This window comes from Rhopilema esculentum, chromosome 14 (genome assembly GCF_057945365.1).
Source record: "Rhopilema esculentum isolate cy_ngs chromosome 14, ASM5794536v1, whole genome shotgun sequence".
NCBI lineage: Eukaryota > Metazoa > Cnidaria > Scyphozoa > Rhizostomeae > Rhizostomatidae > Rhopilema > Rhopilema esculentum.
The window spans coordinates 9165027-9187565 of NC_142828.1; the positions used below are offsets into that span (position 1 = coordinate 9165027).

A 22539-nucleotide genomic window follows, 5' to 3' on the forward strand; every position below is an offset into this window, starting at 1 on the left:
AAAAAACAGTCTATGCAATTAAAGAAGAGGAGAGTGTATTTAGGCCATGAATGATGCAAAGTCGGTGGGTTGAATTGATTTCTGTTTCAGAATGACCATTCCAGAACCAATGAAAAGACATTGATGTATTTGATCGTGTCATTAAGGTCTTTGATGCATTTTATCCTGTCACCTGTATAGAACTCATCTCTAATTGAAAGGGAACATGACAGTAAGCAACGATTTAGTGCAGAATGGAAGAACAACAAATAAGAAAAAATGAAGTGCTTTCTACAACATGTTACCAACAAAAAACAAACATTGACTACCAACATAACCGTTAGCCGAGATCGTTTCAACAAGCCAATAAAGCGCTATAAAACATTAAATATTACGGAAGCAATCTTACTTGCAAGATATGGAAGTAGAAACGCCATTCACAATAACAGTAACACCTTTGTATCTGGCCGCATCACCAGTTCCAAGAATGGGAAAAGAGTGTGGCGTGTCCTTGCACTGAACCGTACCACAAAAAATGTCCCTGAAAGCAACAAATATTGAAAGATAGCGAAAACTACTTAGTAATCAACACAACTGCAAACTGCTAGGCTCCTGATACTAATGCCTGGTACTGTAAAAATCTTTAATACCGAATACTGCGGAACACTACTGCAAAACGATATAGCGCGGTACGTAACAGTTACATTGTAATATTGCAAAAGTGATATTACTAAACAAATATAGTGCTGAACAATATGGTATATCATTTCATTATCATACACCATCATCTCGAAGAAAAGTTATGGGCATAACAATCTAACTACATAAACAACATATCACACTACATCACAATACTATATAATACTACATTAAATAATATCAAACAAGTATAATATCAGATATTGAATACTACTATTTGAATAATACGTATCATTGCAATACAGCAGACATTAAAATATGAAAAAGCAGGATATTGATACATTTTACATCATGCAACACTAAATAAACAATATAATGCAGTAGATAATATCAAACATCTGTAAGACCATACTGCAGTGGTGTAATACCATATAATTTTATACCAAGCACAATGTAATACGACAGTATTGAACATCAAAAGTACTGACAGGCAGCAGTGTTACTTTTTGTAATAATATAATTTGCTCAGTAGAAATGACATCGATTGGACTGCCTGGTCTCAACGATACACATGACTAGTTTAACATATATGCACATGGGTTCTTCTCTGAAGATACAACACCGTATTAGACTGCAAATATGAATTAGAGATAGGCATTCAAACTAATGCTGACATTACAAACCATTACAATCAAAATAATAATAAAGGAGACATGGCATGTCAGATGAAGAAAGATAAGCAGTCCGCTAGATACTCTGAATCTTGTGGTTGATAAAAAACAAAGAACATTTGACAGGAACAACGCACAATGACGAAGAATGGCCCAATTTGAATGAAATGAGATTTAACAATAAAAATGTCAATCATCGTACGCTATGATGAAGCCCCTTACACCAGAGCAATAATATTGGTAAACTTTGCTGCAACCTTGTCGTTTTGAAATCATCTTTCATTCATATTGGATCGTTCCTCGCAAGTTTAATTCAACATCTAAGCAATTTGGTCTCCCTGGGATTAGCCAAAAGGAATTGAACTTATGACGTCACAATGAGAAAAACCTTACTTCTCGGCGCATTTGATCATCTGTTTTAAAGAATTTTCACCGCAGCTCGACCATTTGGTTCCGTCCATGTTCTCTCTGAAACAGTAGTCATGCGCCTTCTTTGCTCCTGCGCGATAAACCCAATAAATTAAAGCACTTGACGAGAAGCTTACATAAGCTTAGATAAACAACAAATGTTTCCATGTTGCAAATTTAGAAAATATTTCTCTCTGTCTAAGACTTTAATTAGTTGAAGATTCTATTATGTTAAGAAAATTTGCTGTTTCTGGTGAAATAAGATCCTGAAGGTAGGGTTGATGTGCCTAACTTCTTCTGACAAAAATAAGATTTCCGTTATGCTTGATAAGGATAAAGGCTCAGCTCAATTTACAATAATTTGTAATTTAAAAGTTTTCAAGAATGACATACGAATAAAAGTTTGGTAAAAATGAATTAATTTAAAATATTTACCTCAAAAAACAATCGAGAACGTTTAAACACAATAAATACCTTTTCCCCAAAGGATTTCACATTGTTCATTATGAGTTCGACAGCCACCCTCAAAACAATAAGCCTGTTGGCAAAGTAAGATAAAATGTTACTTGAGAAAAATATTTATCAAATCAAATAGATATATCAGAAATAATAAAACGCAATAAATTCACATTCTAGAAAAATTAGAGACGAGCTTGAAAAAACTTACGGTGTCATTTTTGCATGCCACACCATCTTCCAAGTAAAAATTGCCAGGGCACTAGGATTCAAAATAATAGTAATAAAAATAACAAAAAATAATTATATATACTTTATATATATATATTTATATATTTTATATATACACTTGTTTTTGCAAAATAATAATACTTGGTCAGGATAAGTATCCTGTTATCATTCAAGGACCTGTTGAACGAAAAATGCTAAAAAGATATATAAATATTACAAAATTGTTAATATGTTTTAAGAATTGTTCCATAAAAATGCATTGTAAGAGATGATTTTTGTTTAAAATGTACTAATGATCATCGTCCCTAATATCCTTGGAAAGTCTATTGAAGATCTGACAATGGAGGGTCGGTATACTTTGTCTACAGATGACTCTGTTTAAATGCATACAATAAAGCTCTGACAAAGCTATGAATGTCTGAAGCTGCATTTGATCAAAACAACTCCATCTTCTGTAATAAACGATGATCCCTCATGGGTAGGAGTGTCCAGCTTATTATCAAAACCTTACGAGATCGTTGAAAAATGTAGGTATTTTTAGTGGTTTATGTGACTATTGGAAACAAATAATTTTTGCTTGAGATTTATGATTTCCCAGAGCATAACTCGCTTAAATTAAGAAAAATTTACTTTCTTTGGCAGCAGAATAAAGGCTCTACAAATATGAATTGAATAATGAAAAATAAACCAACCTCATGTGATTTTCCGTTGCAAGCTTCCTCAAGATCACATTCTGTCTCTCTCTTCCTACATATAGTACCTTGCTTCAAGAACTACGACAATAAACAAAAAAAGCTCTTTAGAATCCAGAAGAAATTCTTGGGGAAAAAAGTTTCTTGATTTGAGCGAACAGAAAAAGGCATTATATCTATGCGAATTTCGACGATCATTTAATTTCTCATTGGTTGAAGAATATAATAAACTATTGTTAAGATTTTCAAGCGATAACACAGAGCTTGCACTCAACCGAACGGTTGACTAATTGGTCATAGTGTTAGAATCGCAATGCCAAGAGTATTTTGATTCAAGAGTATACAAATTTAAACGAATAAATAAACGTGGAAGCTGCTGCATTGCTATTGTCACAAGTTGCTATTGGCTATCCAAGTTTCTTCTTGCAGAGGGTTATGTTGAAGTCTAGGAAAGCTTCAAAGCCAAAGCAGCATTCTGACGAGATATCATTTGAAAAAATTTTAAAGACTTTGCTGCTGTCTCCGAAAAATACTCCAGGGGTCATAAAACCTGGCCTAACTGAAAACCCAGTGCATCTGATATGATACATTCATGAGACATAGCAAATTTGAGCAAAACCCTAACTTTAAACTATTTTTAGGTAGCCAACATCCTCGAATTAGATGCTAGAATATTTCCTGCAGGAAACACAGTTGCCAGGAAGAAAGCTTCGAACAATTTTTGGCGATAGAGCATTGCTTTGAAATGACTTTGAAAAAGCAAAGATTTTGTAAACATTCTTAAGCTTTTTGTCTGGCACGCTTCAAAGCACAAAAGGTCAGAATAATGATCGAAAATTGTAAACTAGGAAATATTTATACTAGGTTGTGGGTCGAAACAGGCCAACCAGAAGCGTGAGCACATGCCTGTTGAGGTTGCCCAATGAGTGCCGTTTCCCTTTTGAAAATATACCTAATGAAGACTAGAGGTGCAAACGAACTCCTTCTGTCTACACAATAGCGGTTTTTAGTTTACGTGTAGATAGATTCTCACACTGTTAGATGGAACGACGATCGGGCTCTGCCAATAATTGAAACATGCCGCCATTATAGTTTTGGCATAACAAGGGTTTCCTATAAAATGCTGACCGATGGCAGAACCACGTGTGTAAGTTTTATCGTTGGATCATCAATGTCGACCAATATCAAATATTCTTCTTTCAAGTAGACCCTTCTACGACAAACAGCTTTCCGTTTATTTCATGTCCGACTTCTATTCTTTGTCTTTCAACCATGGTTCTCACAGGTGTGTCTGGGAACAAGATTTTTCTTTAATTTATCCTCATTATATCTCCATCTAACATCTTTGACCGTGTATCACAAAGCAAGTAAAATACTAAAAGCCTCCTCATGACATCGAACACATGGATGAACAAAACATTTAAAAGCTCGATCAATTCACCTTACAATCTTTGCAGCACGATCCAACGGCACACTCGGCGCTGGAATGCAATTTACAAGTAGTTGCGTTGCAACAGGCTGCTGCTCCGGTTGAATTGCATTCCTACAAAAAAGGTCGCTTGTATTACAGTTAATCTTATCATTACAATAACAAAAATTTATAATCTTTTTGAGGCTTCGAACTATTTGCAGCAGTGTCGCTACGAAGGCAGCTATTAAAAATTTCGTCAACAATTTTCCAGCAGTCAGCATTTTGGCATTGATCTGTCGAGCTTCCAACAAATGAGTTCCCTGCCAATTGCCTTTAACATCAAGATAACATTAGATAGATAGATAGATAGATAGATAGATAGATAGATAGATAAACTTTATTTACAGAGGATAAACCTGGTTAGCCTAATAACTAATCTTCCCCAGGGTCCTATATAACATTATAAACAGCACGGCGAGTAAAAGATACAGATTTATGTTTCGACATAAATAATTGAAACCAGTTTTAATCCAAAGTCGACAAAATTAGCACGACAAAAATAGCACGACAGAATCAGTACGGCGTAATCAGAAAGACATAACCAGTTACTAAGACGTTCTGAATTTATCGTATGTATGCCGTACTGAATTTGTCGTATGTATGCCGTACTGAATTTGTCGTACTAATTTTGTCAAATTTGGGTTAAAGCTGGTTACAATGATTTATGTCGACACATAAAGACGCCTCTTTTTTCGCCGTGCTGGCTTTTCTGTTAATTATCAAGCTGCACTTCTCAAGATCTGAAGACAAAATTTTGTTATGAATTAAGTTGCTAATAAGGCAAACATCCCCGCTTACTTCTGTAAACCTTCTGAGTCTGATTCTCTTGTAAAATCTATACCATACTGTAACTGTAGCGTTTCGTTTTAAATAACTAAAATTTCTACAAGCAAAATAGACTACATACAAGAACTGATCCACAATCGCACTCTTCGCCTTCCTCCAAAAAGTCATTACCACAAACAGGAGGACCAAAAAGCTGAAATTGACAAATTGATGTTTGGTTAAATTATGTTAAATTATAATTTTATAGCATCTGCACACGGTTAAGATTGTAATAGGATGAAAATAACATGGCAATCCCATTCATTCATCTGAACTCATTCAAACTTCCATTAGAAAATTAACGTACATTATTCTTGGAAATTTGATTCACGAAGAAAACATACTTAAACTGAATGACATTTATGACTTTAACCTCAAAAAAATAATGACTTTTAATCTGGAACTTTTATGATCTCTGGCCAATGGAATTCAAGGCCATAAGCAAAAAACCTTTATGACCTATGACCTCAAATTCCAAAAATTTATGAATTTCAACCAGAAACCTTTATGATTACTTTTTTGAATTTAAGCTCATGAAATTTGGAACTTCGTAAACTGAGCTTAATCATTTCGTCGATGAATTTCAAGGCCTTAAGCATATCACCTTGATGCGCATACGGTGATTTATGACCTCTACCCAAACCTTTGTGACCTTTAACCATTGACGTTTAACCTTTAACATATCAAGAATTTATAAACAGTTTGAGCTAAACAAACCTTTGGAGGAATGTCGAAAAGGCAAGAAGCCAGACCGTCCGTGATGCGTCTATCAAGGGCTGTCAAGCTACACCCAGTGAAACCAATTGGTATTCCACTGAAAGGAAACAAAGTTCGTTTATATACTGACATTGTGATAGCTCTCTGTCTTAAAGATGTCATATATTAAGGTCAGTACTTTTTGTGAATTGCAGTACAAGAAAGTATTTGAAAGCAAAACCTTGAGATTGGTACCTTTAGTTTTCTAAAGTTCCGATGATCACAAAACCAGAAAACTGTTCAAAATCTCAAACGACAAGTGACTTTTTGAAGATTCCAAATTGTGGTGCAATGACGCGACATTCATTGAGTCGTAAATGTTTTATTTCATAATTAAAAAGTTTCAGTATTTCATTTATTTGATAAAAAGGTAAGTTTTATAACTAGGTGGCAGGAAATGCGGTACGCCTACATATCATTGAAGATTTCTCACCCTCCGGTTGCAGCCATTACACAAGGAGATCCACCACAAGAGCAGCCAGGGGCTAAAAAAGATCAAACCTCATGACCATTTAAAACGGACTCGATCGCCCCAAGCATAATCTCATTTAAATGTATTATCAACACTTCAAAGAATTGGCCTACTTCACTTATCATGTAGCTAACAGTAGAATCTTGCATATTTAGTTAATTGCAATTCTTACTTCAACACATGATATTTAACGAAACCTTCACTTACTATCGTGTGCCATTCCCAGGTTGTGTCCCAACTCATGAGCTACAGTTCCGGCAGTTTTTCTCGCATTTGCGTGGTTATCCTGTCACAGGTTGCAAAAACACATGGTAGAAAATGTATAAACTTTAAAAGATAACGATTAAAAATTCAAGTATTCCACATAGCGTTAGTAATACATTTATACTTTCATTTTGTTCTTCAGATGCATTGCGATGTTCCTATCTGATTTTGAAAATCTACGTCATCACACAAATTCGTTTGTTTCCGTCAAGCAATCCTTACACTGTGCCGGATAAATTTTATCCGTATCAAGATTAGTTCAGATAGGCGTCGTGTTTTACACTAGACCAACGCTATCTGCACGAACTTGACAGCTGCTATCCGAACAAAATTAGTTAACCTAGGAAAGTGGATTAAATTAGTTCGGATAGCTATGTGGTAAGTGTAAACGGTTTTATCCGGATAAATTTTATCTACATCGTATCTTGCTCGAAAGCGGTTGGCTATTTCATCCAATTTAGTTTTCACTGTCTCCCAATCAAGACCTTTCGCCATATTGACAGCCTTGTTGTCGATAAATACTCGTGTTAAAAGTGCAGTATCTTGCCAGTCCACGTAAAGTTGGCATCCTTATCAGCTTTCCCTACTTTCTTTGCTAGTTCAGTGTCATTTTGTTTCAAAGAATGAATTATTAAAACTAACTTTGCCTAATTTGTTTTGACAAAATCTTCGGACTTCGTCTGAAAGAGAAGCGGATGATTCTGAAGAGTGAATTAAAAGTCTTTTTGAGAAGGCGGGAATTTTGTTATTATTTTGTTGCCCAGAGATGACTTCGTTTTGGGCGTTATGTGCATGATCTAGGTCACGTGACTTCAGTTAAGCTCTGAAGAAAAAACTGCTAGGGGTGATAATAGATAAAAATCTTAATTTCAAAAGTCACGTCTCAAATTTATGCAAAAGAGCCAGCCAAAAACTGCATGCTCTTGCTTGAGTTTCACCATTTATGGGTTCTGATAAACTGCGTCTCCTAATGAACAGCTTCATAAAAGCTCAGTTTAGCTACTGCCCCCTAATTTGGATGTTCCATGACAGATGTCTGAATGCTAAAGTAAATAAAATCCACGAAAGAGCACTCAGAATTGTTTATAAAGACAGACATGCTGACTACGAAGCATTGCTGACTTGGGATAATGCAGTATCAATTCACCAACGCAATCTACAGTACTTGATGATAGAAATATACAAAACCAAACATAACCTGAACCCTAGTTTCATGAGTGAGATTTTTGAAACAAGAAATGTACATTATGATTTGCGAACTAAAAATAATCTTTGCATTCCAAAAGCCAGGACAACTTCTTATGGTAAAGAAACTGTGAGATATTTAGGTCAAAAACTGTGGCAAACACTACCTCACAGTATAAGAGAGTCCCAATCATTGGCAACATTTAAAAAAGAATTAAGAGCACACCCTATAGAATGCGACTGTAGATTGTGTAAAAAATTTATTGCTGGGTTAGGTTTTATTTAGAACATTATACCATAAACATTTTTAATATTGTAACGCTGCATAAACATTTTAGCCATATACCATATCAGTCGTTGCATAAACCTTTTTAATATTGTATCATATATTTTTATTTTATACTAACTCTTTAAAGATAGTTGGCCTTAATTAGCTTCTTTATAGCTATCAGCCGTTCATTTAGTACGCCAACTTTAAACAAATTATTTATTATTATTATTATTATTATAGTTATCCGGCACAGTGTAAATGGGAGGGCAAAGTGGACAAAATTTGTGCGGCACAGTGTAAACGCAAATCAACCCGAACAAGTTTTACGCGGATAAAATATATCCGGCACAGTGTAAACGGGGTCTTATACTGTGACATTTTTACATTTCACAGATAGCCGATTTCATTGCCTTGCATGATCCTTTAACCTTTACCTCATTAACACTAAATTTCCTCTCTGTCTTTTTTATTCTGTAAATTAATCTCTACTGTAGTTGTTGCTCCCCTTTGTTGAATGAACTAACAGACTCACAAGATCGGGTATCCTTTTAGACAAAGACACGTATCAGTCTTCTTATTTCATTTAGAAAGGGTATTTGAAGATTCTGTAACCTCCTTACCATATTAACACCAGTGGATGAGAGGCCACAAATGGTGCCGATACCTGCCATGCCAACAACTAGCCCTTCGAAATCAATGCCACTAAAACAAAACAGAAAATTCACTTATTATGAGCTAAAAAACCCAAATACATGTAATTAAAAAATTCTTTTTGAGATGGTGAAAAGCCATAACAAGCAGGGTTTCAAACCATTCAATCCATTGTCTCATTGTAGTTATTTTGCAAATTGTCTCAGTACTGTTACATCTTTCTGTGCATATCCTTTGAGCACTATTTTGAAACCCATTGGAACCAGGTTTTTTAATGCTTTTCATGCGGAACGAAACATTTATAACAATACTCAAATCTGTACTTGATGCTAGCCATGGAAAAACCTTAATTCTTCTTGTTGGCAATAAATCTTTGTAAAAATGGTTTACTTCGGTAACATTTCATTTTGTTTTTGTGTAAAACATTCATTATCATTTGTTTCGAAAGATTTTTAGCTGCAAAAATTAGCAAAGCACTGAGTTTTATGCCCTAGTCGAGTGTCTCTAATCTTACATGCCGTGAAGTGCCCAGAAAAGTTATCTCTCCTTTAACATCATTTTTTCGCCTGTTCACTACTCGGTTTATCTGCCACTGAACCATCCGCGAGAAAACCTTTTTTGATTTTTTACAATTGTTGTGTGGCTGCATCTAACTTGCTTAGAAAATTAAAGTCAACTTTCCCGTAAATACTTTAAAGCAATTTGTCTCTCATTTGACAATATAGGTATGGTCAATATTTTGTACAAAAATAAACATTTTTGTACAATTAGGGCATTTTTAACTTTGTTATGGCTTCAGAAAGTTTTTTGAGAATTTTCGCCAAAAGTTGCTACAAAGTACGATTATTTCACCCAATTCATGCATTCAAACGTTTGAAAATGGCTTTGAAAAAAGCAAAAATTTGAGTAAACTAAAACTTTTCGTCTGACACTCTTCAGAGTTTGAACGTCAGAACATAGATCAAAACTCTACACTAGGAAATATATATACCCAGATGTGGATCGAAATAGGCCAATCAGAAATGCGAGCATATCACTGTTAAGGTTGACCAATCAGTGCCGCTTGCCAATAGGCTATTAAGATAGGATTAAAAGCTGAAATAATTTCATTTCTACTGCTAATAAGGCTAATGTGTTAAAAAAGCTAAAGATATTCCTTGCAAAGCAGGTAAATGGTTTTTTTGAATATCGTTTCTCGTTGGAAAGAATCACCAAAAAAAGGCAAGATGAGGGAATTACTGTTCTTATCTATGTTGGCCTGTATTAAGCTGTATTAATCTAAAGTTGACACAGTGGTGGCGCCAGGGGAGGGCTAGGGGGGCTACAGCCCCTCCGTCGTAAGCATCTAGCCCCCCATCGGAGGAAATTTTAAGTTATTGTCGGAGCAAATTTGACAAAATAACGTACGAAAACTGCTTATTTTAGCCCCCCTATCGGAAGCTCCAACCCCTCTGTCGGAAGATTTCTGACGCCACCTCTGAGTTGACACTGTAGAATTTTGAGAAGCTGACTTTTTCATATAAAGAAAAAGACAGTAAATGAGTCCTTGATTTCGTAATAGGATTGAGAGCACGTATAAATCTTTCTGACTCTTTATTGCTAATCATACGGACTGTTAATGGAATGAAGGACGAGCTTACGTTATGAGTTGCACATTGTCTCTTCTGATTCCCTTCTTTAGCAAATTATGCACCAAGGCATCTTTGTTGTACTTTCGCATCTCTGTAAGTGTTTCGCCTGCTGGTTCTTTCACGTTTATCAAATCCATGATGTTCCACGTTTCAACATAGACAATGGCAGCCCTCGTCTTGACCGTCTTTAACATCTGTGAAAAGAAAAAAAAGTAGTCAAAAGCCATTGAAGAGACCTTTGCCCGGCACCCCAAATTTTCTTATACCAGAGGCAGCAAGTCACTTGCTCGGTCAGCTTGCTTAACCCCATCTCATTCTATCCTTAGTTATTAACATTTCCCAAATACAACTAATCCCAATTACTTTTGGTCCTAATAGGAGCTGGTCCTAATCAGGGGTGCAGTGCTATCAAAAAGGGGGACTCATGCAGAAAATGTTGCAAAAAACAATAGTAAAAAGTAGCAATAAGCTACTTTTCGGCACTACATCCTTGCCATGGTTCTGATGGCAACTGGTCCTTTTTGCGACTGGTCCTAATAGCAACTGGTCCTTATAGCAAGTAGTTCATTGGCAATCGGCTCAAATTACAATCTGCCCTGATCACAGATAGTCCAATTGCAAAATTCAACTGAGTATAATTACAATAACAACCAATGCCACTAGTTCCCGACGATGCCCAGGTCGTTACTAAAGGTCCCACTAATATCACGACTGGTTCGATCCGCACCCAGTTCAAATTACAAGTGATCCCAATTACAAACATTATCGAGTGCCAAAGGATCACACTATCGTCTATATCATTCACTCTCGATAATATGGCCCAGGGGAGTCTTGTTCCAAATTAAAACGTTGCAAATTCGCATCGAAGCAGCAAAATTGTATCAAAATACTCTTAGAACATCCTTGAAAGCCGAACGCCAATTATATTAACTTTTACTTTTAAACTTTTGAAGTTACCGCATGCGCAAATGCAATCATGTGTCAAAACGGTCATTTCATAAAGTACTGACAAGGCCAAGGTCACTAACAACTATTTTATTCTAATTAACCCCCCAAAGCTATTAACCGAATGCCAACATAAAGATTGAATCCACTGTGCCCCTAAAACGACGGTGTTGAGGACACAGAACACTTTTTGCTGCATTCTTACGACGCATACAGGAGAGATCTTCTCGATAGTGTAGATTCAACTTTGTAGCCGTATGGTTTGCTAAATCTTTTAAAAGGTCTATTACATGTAGTGATTTTGCATAGGTATGTAAGGTTGTCCGTTGATTCAAATTTCGAAATCCTTAAAGCGACCTTAAGATACATATAAGCAACAAAGCGTTTTAAATAAAATGATGCTATTCAAACTTAGTTCCTGAAACCTTTACTGAGTTTCGGCGTATTTGTTGCAGAGTTGTTACGTGTTTTTGTTTTCTACAGTTACTTGTAGCCAAAACTTTATGTTGAATGGTCGTATGGTAGACAAAGCCTTGTGCTCCTTGCGGTATCGTCTTGGTAGCGTAAAAAAGTAGTTTTGTAAGTTATGTAAATAGTATAATGTAACTAAGATTAAGAATTCAACATAAGGTAGCTAGTTAAACGGTTAGATAATTTAGTAGATATGAGATAAATAAATATGAGATAAGTAAAGTGTCTACGATAGATAAAAAGTGGTAAAAAGTCGAGACTATAGGCATGATAAAAATGATAAAAATTTATTTAACAAAAAAGAAATTACTGTAGCAAGGAACCACTCCAAATGAGAAATTGAAAAGTCGTTTCATACAAACGAACAACGAAGAGGGTCAGTATAGAAAGATGTTCAATTTAAGATTTGACCAATGTTTCCTGTTTGAAAACATTCATTGATAGCTTTGAAAAATAGCATTCAAGATATAATATCGTAATAATCACAATGATACTATTTAAAATATCATATATAAAAGATATCATAAATATTATCCCAAGATAAAAACGTACATTCTAATATAAATCAAAAAGTCTAATATTAAAGAAAAATAAAACATTTAAATGGATATCTACGACCCTGGAGCATAACAGACCAGGTCTATAGTGACATGGCAAAACTGATCTACTCAGATATCGAAAATAAAGCTTCGTAGGCCACGAAATCCCTCAATCTATACCCAGAATTAACATCTCCAATTTGGGGATATTTTAATCTGTTTTTACACATAGGATTTCAACTGTAGACATAAATAATTGATAGGTGCTTTCCATTAAGCAAATAGTATATGGTAATCTATATGAAGCGCGTGTGACGTTAAAGGATGAGCCTGTCCTAGATACAAGCGTCAACTTCAAAATGAAAAGACAAAATGTGCAAAAAAGTTAATTATCATACCGAATCGACGTGGTTCCCAATTTCCAGTGCTCTTCGCACGGCTTCTGTGAGATTTGATTTTAATCGAACGAACTAGGATAAAATAAAATAAAATTCTTTATTTTAAGAAGAATTTACAGTGCAAATTAAGAGTACCGTGTACCCTCTGAAGATTGTCTGGGTCGATGATCTAATTTTCAACTGTTGTAGGGGGTGGGGGGGATGGGGGTGTGGTTTTATTCAAATAGGGCATTCATCTCAAGGAGGAGCAGACTAGTTTTTTTATAATTTCTCCAGACCCAATGCAACTAAAAGAAAACTAGATTATTGAAAAATCAATTCAAACAGCCTTTTTTTAAAAAGAAAAAATTTGGGTTCTTCACTAAAGGCCAATATGTCAACTTGTTCGTTACTATCATAATCATCCTCCGAGCCAAAATCTTATAAACAAGGAATAAATTCACATTCGGGGGGGGGGGGGGCTAATAACATTTTTGACTGGTTTAGGGGGCGCTCATTCGAAGGGGAAGGTAATTTGAAGATTGATGATAAACACACTGAGCAGTGCATGGATTCGGGAATGTAATAAATGGAAAAACATGAAAGAAAAATTAAGTAAGATAAATAGAATGAAGGTAGTAGCCTGTAGATGTAGCGATTCAAATGTAGATTGGAAAGGGAAGGCTCAAATTGAAAAGATTTTCATCTAATTATTTCACCATTATTATTATTATTACTATCATTAATATTTTCTATTAATATGAACAATATTTTATTAATATTTTATTAATAAGAACCTATCCAATGGTTACAGAAAGAAGACAGAATAGACTTTGGGCCTATTATTTCAATATTAGCACAGTGCGTAAAATGTTCTTTTTTTCACGCTACTTGAGAAAACTAAGAAAATTTTGGATAGGTAAGAATCACTGACATTGTGTGCATACACATTAATCTTTAGGAATCTTCAACTACGTCATGAGTTATAGCGCAGTGATTGGTTAGAATTAAGCTACTCAGAGGCGTCTTCTTTCCTATTGGCTTATTTCGAACCGTGTATTTAAAATGCCATTAAACCCTTCATACACTGAAAAATCTTCACGAAAAACAATTCTGAAATGCGAACGTAACTCTTCCTTTCTTTAGAACTTTTTAGAACTGTCATACATTGTCAATCTTTAAATGGAATATTCAAGTGTGCACATCCAAAATGGATTATATATAATAAAAGGAGAGGGCTGGACATAACGTAAGTCAATAATCCATGTCAGCCATGTTGACTAGGATCAGAGATATTAATTGAACAAGAGGCTTGAAACAAACGTGGCTGGAAGACGTATCTGACGCTTCAGACCTCAGACTGAGTATTCAAAGCCCTAACAATATAGCAACTGTCATGAAAACATTTCATCCAAAAAGCTTAATACTTCGAGATCAGTTTGTCTGCCTTTTGGAAATGATTTCAAACTCAGTCTTTAGTTGATTTAAAGATTTACTGCTTGTTAATTCTTGACCCGTATTCATGCATAAATTAAGATTAATGAATGTCAGATTTATCAAGCTACCCAGAGCAGACAGTATTTATCGAAAATCCCGCCCTCGAATCAAACTGCTTAACCAAAACCCAAAAAAATCGCAAAAAGCCGAAAATAGTATTCTGTCAAATGAGAACAATATTTTTTAGATAACAGATCCTTAAAGAATGTAATTTCAACGAAAAGCTCTTTGCTTGGAAAGATATGACAAAGCAACTAAAAACAGATAGGAGACAATCAAAAATATTATTAAAACTGTCGAAGAAGGCCTTGAAAAGAACATAAACAAGATTCTAGAACTATGAAACCGCAGATAAATTATTCTTGATCAAGTTGTTTGCCTTCAAACGAACATAAACCCAAGATAAAGTTCGTTGCCAAGCGAATTGGGAAACTTTATACTTCAACATCTCAAGGAGATTCATTAGCGCATAAAAATGACGTAAAATGGCAGAGATTATTGCGTTAGTGTCATTGACTATCTGGAAAAAAATAGTCCCAGGAGATAACTGAGAACAAAAAAGGTCGGAAAGATCGGACTAGTAATCGAAACAGGCATGATTGATAAAAACCACAAGAGAATTACTTTTCGCATTAAATCTACTTCAGCCTCAATATCATATGATCTTTATGCATTAAAATCTGAGTAATCCAACATATCAGTTGGCAAATGAATTTCGAGAAAAAAATTGCTTGGCAACAAGAACAATAAGAGCTACTGACAATTCACTTCATTGCACTGCACAACTTCCAGCCCATTTACCAGCAATCCAATTCATTTACTTATCAGGCTCACTATTCTAGGAACTCTCCTAAATAAAATTACCATTAGTAGTGCATCGTGGGACAGATGGTTGATACACAATACTGATTGCAGGGTCTTCCACTCTTACCTGTCGTTTGTCATTCACCAAAACCAAAGATACATATTTCGTTTCTGTGAGAAGACTTCTGCGAAGCTGTAATAGAAAACTGGTCTGTTAACTGAGACAAAAACGTAGGTATAAAATGTTTTATTTAAGGAAAGGTTCTCCGCAGCTTGTTCCAAATTCCTAATTTTCTCCTAACACACTTTTTACAGAACTATTTTTACAGAATTTATCGGGTGAATATTTTTTATTAATATGAACAATATTCTATTAATATTTCATTAATAGAAACCTATCTATGGTTACAGAAAGAATACAGAATAGACTCTGGGCCTAGTCTCTGGGCTCAAACTAGTCTGGAACAAATCACGTTCGATCCTACTTAGAAACTCCAGGCTGTTGCTGGAACGAAGCTCACAAGCGTTTAAACTTACTTATAACTACAAAAATATAAATGCCGCATTGCTAGAAGTATTCAAAGAAAAGAAGATAATAGATTGCGTAAATATAAAATTTTTGTTGAAAGACCATTCTAATTTATTTGAGGATAAATTTACATAAACTAAACAAATCTAAAATTGGTTTAATGCCACGCTGCAGCGTAGCATATTTCACATTCTGTTCGTGGTAGTAAGACTATCAGCAACCAAAACTCCATAAAGACACGAATGGGACAAAAAACTGAAACAGATCTTACCCTTGTGTGTTTATCGAAAACATCATGCATATTAAAGTCGTGTGAATGTTCATGATCAACTCCTAAAATGACAAAAAAAACAATAACTACCTGACTATTCGTTTCTGTTGAAAATTCCGGATTAAAATTTGTTCGAGTTACGTATATTAACTTATCATACAAGAGCAATTTACTGTACATCATACATGAATAAAATTTCATACTGAGCTTCGCCTAATCACGCTCTGCTTTGGGACGAAATGCAAAATTTTAGCCTTAAGCCTGTAGATGAGATAGAAATTTAATGCAGAGAAGGACAACACAGTGTGGTCATTTATAGATTGGGAAAAGATTGAGTGTTAAAGTAACCCATATTTTGACATAAGATAGCCTGTTTTATAAACACCCCTTAGACAGGCAGAAGCATTTGACAACCTAGGTGTAAGGCAACGTGCTGCATTAAAAATTTTAATTTACTCGACAAAGAAATGCGGAGTCGAAAGTAACAGTTTCAAGCTATTTTCGTTGGCAATGGTGTAAAAATGGAAAAAAGGAATTGAATTTTCTAGCTTACTCTGTAAGGAGACAGCAAATTTAATTCTCGTGGAAAGCAACGGTAAATTTCACGTGAATGTCCGTGAAAAGTCAAGAGTGATTGTCCAAGAGAATAATTTGTAAGCAAAACAATTAACATACCGCATTTCGACTCTCGTTTAGGTAAGTCTTCTAAGTTGTAAAATATGTGATTCTAGGAGAAAATTGAATGACAAATCAAGCAAAATTATTTTGGTTAAAAATGGGACTAAAAACATAAAAAACAGAGCAGATGGTTTTCTAGCAAACCGTGCAATACAAATTTCTGAAATCAAGAAGCTTATAGCTACGGGTCTTTTGATAATTCCAATAAAATAAAAGACTGAATATGGAAAAGTCCATCTACAAGACGATAATTCAAGAACAGTCCTTGGCTTCTCTAACTTCAAATCAAATGGTTAAACAAAATGCAAAAAATGCTTAATAACCCATCAAAACAATCTAGAATGGAAATAAATCTTTAAAAAATATTATTCGAAGGCAATCTTTCAGGCTTTTTTAGACAACTAAAACAGTCCCTTGGTACGGACCGTGGTATCGTAAAGTATTAATAAAACATGAGAAAGTGCTTTATCTCAAAATTTCACAAATACAATAAATATGACTTTTTCGAGTTAACTTTGAAGAGAAGAATTTCTGAACCTTAACTCAAAGTTGAGCACTACTAGTTTTTTTGTATGGGAAGAAAGACAAAAACAAACGAGTATATTGTATCGTCGATTAGATTGGAATAAACTTTTCGGGCTTTACGCAAGCTTGTTGTTTTGGAGACAAACACGCCCTAAAACTTGTCAAACAAGATGTCGAAGGTATGGAAACAGGCTTTATTAGCAGTTGCATGGACTAAATTTGCTTAATTACGTTGCCTGGGGACTGAAAATGTCTAGGCCGCAAAAGGGTCGTAAACATGTCAATATCTCAAAGCACAATCCTGTCACTGATTGTTCATTTTCTGCTCTAGACTCGGTAACAAAAAATCGTTCCTTATAATGAATAGTGTCAAAGCAAAAAATAAAAGTGTTGGCCAAAGAAACGCAACGAATACTGTGTTGTGGCTGAAAATAAATGGCCGAGACTAGCAGCAAACTAGTCAAGAAACAGCAACACAAAGCAAGGATTATTGAATGTTTGAATATTTTGGGGATTCGACAATTTTTCATCTACTGTTTCAATAGCCCTAAAAGTTGAAGAAGAAAATTACGGACATGTGAAAACTGATCGCGATGAAGGCATCGCTCACCCAAAGAATTTTGGTACCTGCATAAACTTAAAACAAAACAAACCGATTTCATAATAAATTCGAGTAAAGCTCCACCAAGTACTCTTTTATCGTTGTAATCTGTTTCTACCAACCAAATTTTGTCCAATAACTTCGTTTTGCTCTTTGTACATTTTGTACCGGCCCCCCCCCCACTTTTAACGGGTAGGAGCTCTGCTCTGATCCCAGAGAGTCCGCTATATAGAGATTTCATTGTAAAAAGGATTCATACCAGAATTGAACTATATCGAATTAAAACTTGATTCACCTGACTTGCGACTTCACTATACAGATCTTCTGGCTCGATACCAAAGACTTTACCGTTTTCATCTTCAATAGTCCCTCTAATTCAACAGAAAAGTTCAAGTTAAAATGGTGAAAAAGTGCTCTAAATGGAGGCACAAGGATGGCTTTGAAAGAGGGCCTTGATTGACAGAGGACCTAGTAAAAAACCGTTCCTAAAAGGAAAACCCCCAAAAGTGATCAATTATCGATCAAATTGAGCGTCTATCAGTACTCTTCTTTTCTATGAAGATACTGAGTAGCCCTTTTCGCAAAACTCCCTCCCGAAGCAGGGCATTCATGCCAAAGTAAAGCCCATTCTTTTAAAAATAGATGCATTTATACGAAAAATTTATACTTTCTTTCATTGAAACTATAAATTAACTGGAAAGATATTGATGTAGTAACTGCAGTAAATAAGGGTTTACTACGGTGAACTGATGTATCTAAGGATTTAAAACAAGCCACTTCTATGTTGGAAACAAATTTTGCTTTCTTTATTTCAGAGTTTTTTTTTAAAAAAAATAAGGTAACCCTCAAGAGCAGCTCAAGTTATTCAGTTTGTTTCGTTTATCATAACTTAGAAATCTAAAGGGTGACCTTCTTAGGTTAGCTGCAACAGCATTATCCAGCAAGCCTTAAGAATTCCTAGCAAATCTCTTAACGGTATTTTATTAGCAGGAATTTCCCCCAAATTGTCTTTCATCTAAGAACAAAACATCAAAGGCTCGGCGAATACCAAAATACGAGAATTATTGAGAATCATGTTGCCAAGGAAGAAAAGCTTTAGATTATAATTCTGTTGCCATATGTATGGTAATTCGTAAGTTGGTTAAAGCGGATTATTGACCTTATTTCTGATAATCCTTTCAGATTGAACGAGGTCTTACTACTGGCAAGCAACAAGCGGATTTGATGGAAATGCAATTAAAAATCAAAGGGCTTAAAACAGGTAGCACCAAGAGAAAGAAAGACAGTAGCTACATGTGAGGTTCCCAAAGAGCAAAAGAAATGGTGTTGATATAGTTTCTTTGACAAAATTTTACCAATAGCAACAGTAAATAATTATATTTGAATAAAGTCGTCAAAAAAACAAAACATGCAAAATTGTATAAAACAACAAACAAACCACCAAAATTGGTTTTTATTTTTAATTCTTAACTCGGCAGCGATCAAAAGTTTTCCGAACAATATAACTTTAATTTAATAAATCGAAAACAATGAACAATATTGAATAATATCTAAGTATCAGTGGAAATACTAACAATGCTTTAAATTATATACACCATTGTTTTCACAAAAAAAGTGAATTAAATTGAAATAAGATTGCAGTCTATATCCCACGGTCACAAACTAACCAATTTCAATCTGCATTGATGCTTCGATTAAAATTATGCCACTGATAGCAGTTAAAGAGTTTTAAAGTGATGACGTCATAAACAATTCTATTTGGATCACATAACCTGAAAGATGAGCATGAATGCCACTACATGTGCAGGATCAATCTAATGTTTTATGGATTTGCTGAGATTTGGCCACATAAATACAGGCCCTTTCCACATGCTCTTTCCACATCAAATCGCTATAACTTGGTCTCTTTTCACAACTTTATGAACAGAGCCAAAATAAAAGCAATTTGAAATCTTACATTGGCCATAGCTCACCCAAATATAAACAAATTTACCTGATTTTCTGTATTTAGAAGTTTTTCTTGGTGTTCTTGATGGTTATATAGTCAAAAGTTGAACATTTTAAAAGTAAAATTGGTATTGCATACTGGTGGTAATACAATAAAAGTTTAATACTCACCGCAAGCCGTTACATGTGCTGAGAACGACTGTCGTGTTGGGTTTTCCAGACAGCATGCCATGGTAGTAACAGTGTTCTGAAAACTGATACAAAAAAGGCCAGGATACAAAAAGCAAGGGGAAGGACAGTAAAAAGACGTTTATATAAGATATTACTACATATTATGTCATTTTTTTTCATTTTGTTAGAAAAACTGAGAAAGATGAACATTTGATTTTAACACACCCCAGATGCTTCATGATTACATGTTCAAATATTACGGTGCGATCAACGAATCAGAACAACATAAACGACTAAAAGCATTAGAGCTGGTAAAATGCTGCTTATAAAATAAAATCATAAATACATAGTAATAAACTGTGTGTATAAATGAGTTTCTTGTCTCCACTGGCAAGAATGTACTTTCTTACAATTGCTATTTTATGATTACAAATAAATTACGACGTTAAGTTTTCCCAGAAAGATTAACAAAGATTCACCATAGACAGAAAGCATTTTAGTTTCCAAAAAATATAAATTAAACAAAATACGATAACATATCTTTCAAAGATGGTAAGTAACCAAAGACATTTTAATACAGAGCGCCAAAGCCACAAAAATTCACAACATAAACCAATGCCTGTTTTCATTAGTAAGACAAACGAACGATTATTGCTGTGTCTCCCTTTTTTACGCAAACTGTCTTCCGTGGATTAAGGCAAAGTGGTTATTGATTAAACCAGACAGCTGATTTTGCTTAACCTTAAACTTGCTGACTTCCTTGATTTTATAAAATAACGAAATGGAAATGGCGCTTCTTCGTTCATAGAACCGCAAGCTTTTAGTCTAAGCAAGCAATCTAAGAAAATGTCGATAATTTGAAATACGAGTCGTAAGAAAATAACCATTGAAATATTTACAACGTATGAGGGAAATTACTTTGAACTCCCGTCATATCAGCTTGAGTTTTCAAATTCTTTTCTTTTGAATGCAGATAGTTCAGCTCTCTTACCCCAAGAACATTTTCGACACGTATAGGTTATACCAGACAAGTCACAAGAAAAACGTTCTTCCTAATTTCATACATCATTCTATAGGAAATAAACAAGGCTTCAAGAGGAACAAATAAGATGGATATTGGAAATGTATGTCAGTGTTCCGAGGTATTTAACAGTGATTTTAGAGTTTTAGGAAATAACCTTTTGAAACAAATATGTACTAAATGTACATTCATTCTTAGGGAGTCTTTATGTTATTACCCTGGTCACCAGAGCCTCATGCAGAAACTTGATTAAAGGCGAGACATCGATGAATTGTGACGTAACAGCATTCATTTTTATGGTTTTGGTTAGTATATGCAGAAACTTGAATCAGATTGCAGAACAGTGGTCGACCCACTCTTTCGCTGAGGCTCTGGCACACAGGGTATTATATTAAATTTTCAGTTCCAGGCAGTATAACTGGCAGAGAGAATCTCATTTAACTTACCGACTTGTCCATGGTGATATTGCCATCTTTAACCTGATATCCTATCAAAAACTTCTCGCCAATAAGACCCCTTTGAAATGAAAAGAGCAAATTCGTAAATTATGACAAAAAGGGCCATTTCAAAACTAGTTCATTCGCAACAAAAACACAAGCTCCAAGTGGGCCACAAAATATCATACTTCCAAAATCGTAACAAAAATTTAGGCAGGATGAAGTCCAGAAATGTTGTGTTGAAAACTTCCTCACTTTTAATGAGTTTAAAACGGGCGTGGTCTTTAAATAGGAGCCCTCTCCTTACATCTCTGTTTTCCCAAAACATTTAAAAAATTATTGCCCATTTTTTATTTTAGATATTTTTGGAGATGGATATAAAGTTACATATTTAGATTAATTAAAAAAAGCACATCATAATTTAAATGCATAAATTATAAAAAGTTAATGCCTAAATTTTACAGTCCAAAGCAGTTCTGCAAACACATTTCTATTAAAAACAGGAGGTTTATAAATATTATTTGTTTTCATGTCACTGTATTTTGAAAACTGAAAGGCAATCCAGGGTGGAATCTATGTAAAGCTCACGCCGGATATACGCCAATAAACAATAGAAATACAATGGGAAATCGTTAGTCCACGCCGGATATGTCCGGCGTAAGCTACATGGATTCCACACTGGAAGGCAATACGATTTCTTCAACTTCCTCAAGTTTCCAAATTTTTGGTCACCTTCCTTAATTTCCTTTTGTTTCAAAAACCTTCCTCTGGCCATGAAGTAACGTTCAGAAGAAGAAAAGCATTTTTTGGACAAGATTCCAAATGAATATAGTTTTTTGTTTACAAGATGACTGTGCCTAGATTAGTATTGATCAAGAACAAAAATCTTAAGTACTTATGTTAAAAAATACGAACTTTTGTTGTCATCTTCAAAAGATGCACCAAAAACTCCAGAAATATATTTATGATTTAAAACTCAGCAATTGACTATGGCTTAGATCTCCAAAGACTTTAATTTAATAATAAAAAAATATTTTATTGCCTTTGTGAAAAATGCTTGCCGAAACTCTCTCTACATCGTGTTTAGAAGTTAAAAGAAAATCAATGAAATAATATTTGCAAAA

The 22539-nt window shown here is 34.7% G+C and overlaps 1 protein-coding gene across 1 annotated transcript in view; it reads right to left on the reverse strand.

Moving 5' to 3' along the window:
• Positions 1–22539, reverse strand: part of LOC135695952 (zinc metalloproteinase-disintegrin-like MTP8) — a 35727-nt gene that overhangs the window by 4721 nt on the left and 8467 nt on the right. Inside the window, exons 4-22 of the mRNA XM_065215182.2 lie at positions 21425–21494; positions 19958–20040; positions 18135–18210; positions 16711–16762; positions 16036–16097; positions 15363–15428; positions 12956–13027; positions 10612–10796; positions 8941–9022; positions 6808–6886; positions 6562–6613; positions 6090–6186; positions 5455–5526; positions 4518–4619; positions 3077–3157; positions 2365–2415; positions 2172–2235; positions 1683–1788; positions 389–520 (exon numbers count right to left, since the gene is read on the reverse strand). Of these exons, the coding sequence (XP_065071254.2) occupies positions 389–520; positions 1683–1788; positions 2172–2235; positions 2365–2415; positions 3077–3157; positions 4518–4619; positions 5455–5526; positions 6090–6186; positions 6562–6613; positions 6808–6886; positions 8941–9022; positions 10612–10796; positions 12956–13027; positions 15363–15428; positions 16036–16097; positions 16711–16762; positions 18135–18210; positions 19958–20040; positions 21425–21494 (1584 nt within the window). The remainder of the gene's footprint in view (positions 1–388; positions 521–1682; positions 1789–2171; positions 2236–2364; positions 2416–3076; positions 3158–4517; positions 4620–5454; positions 5527–6089; positions 6187–6561; positions 6614–6807; positions 6887–8940; positions 9023–10611; positions 10797–12955; positions 13028–15362; positions 15429–16035; positions 16098–16710; positions 16763–18134; positions 18211–19957; positions 20041–21424; positions 21495–22539) is intronic.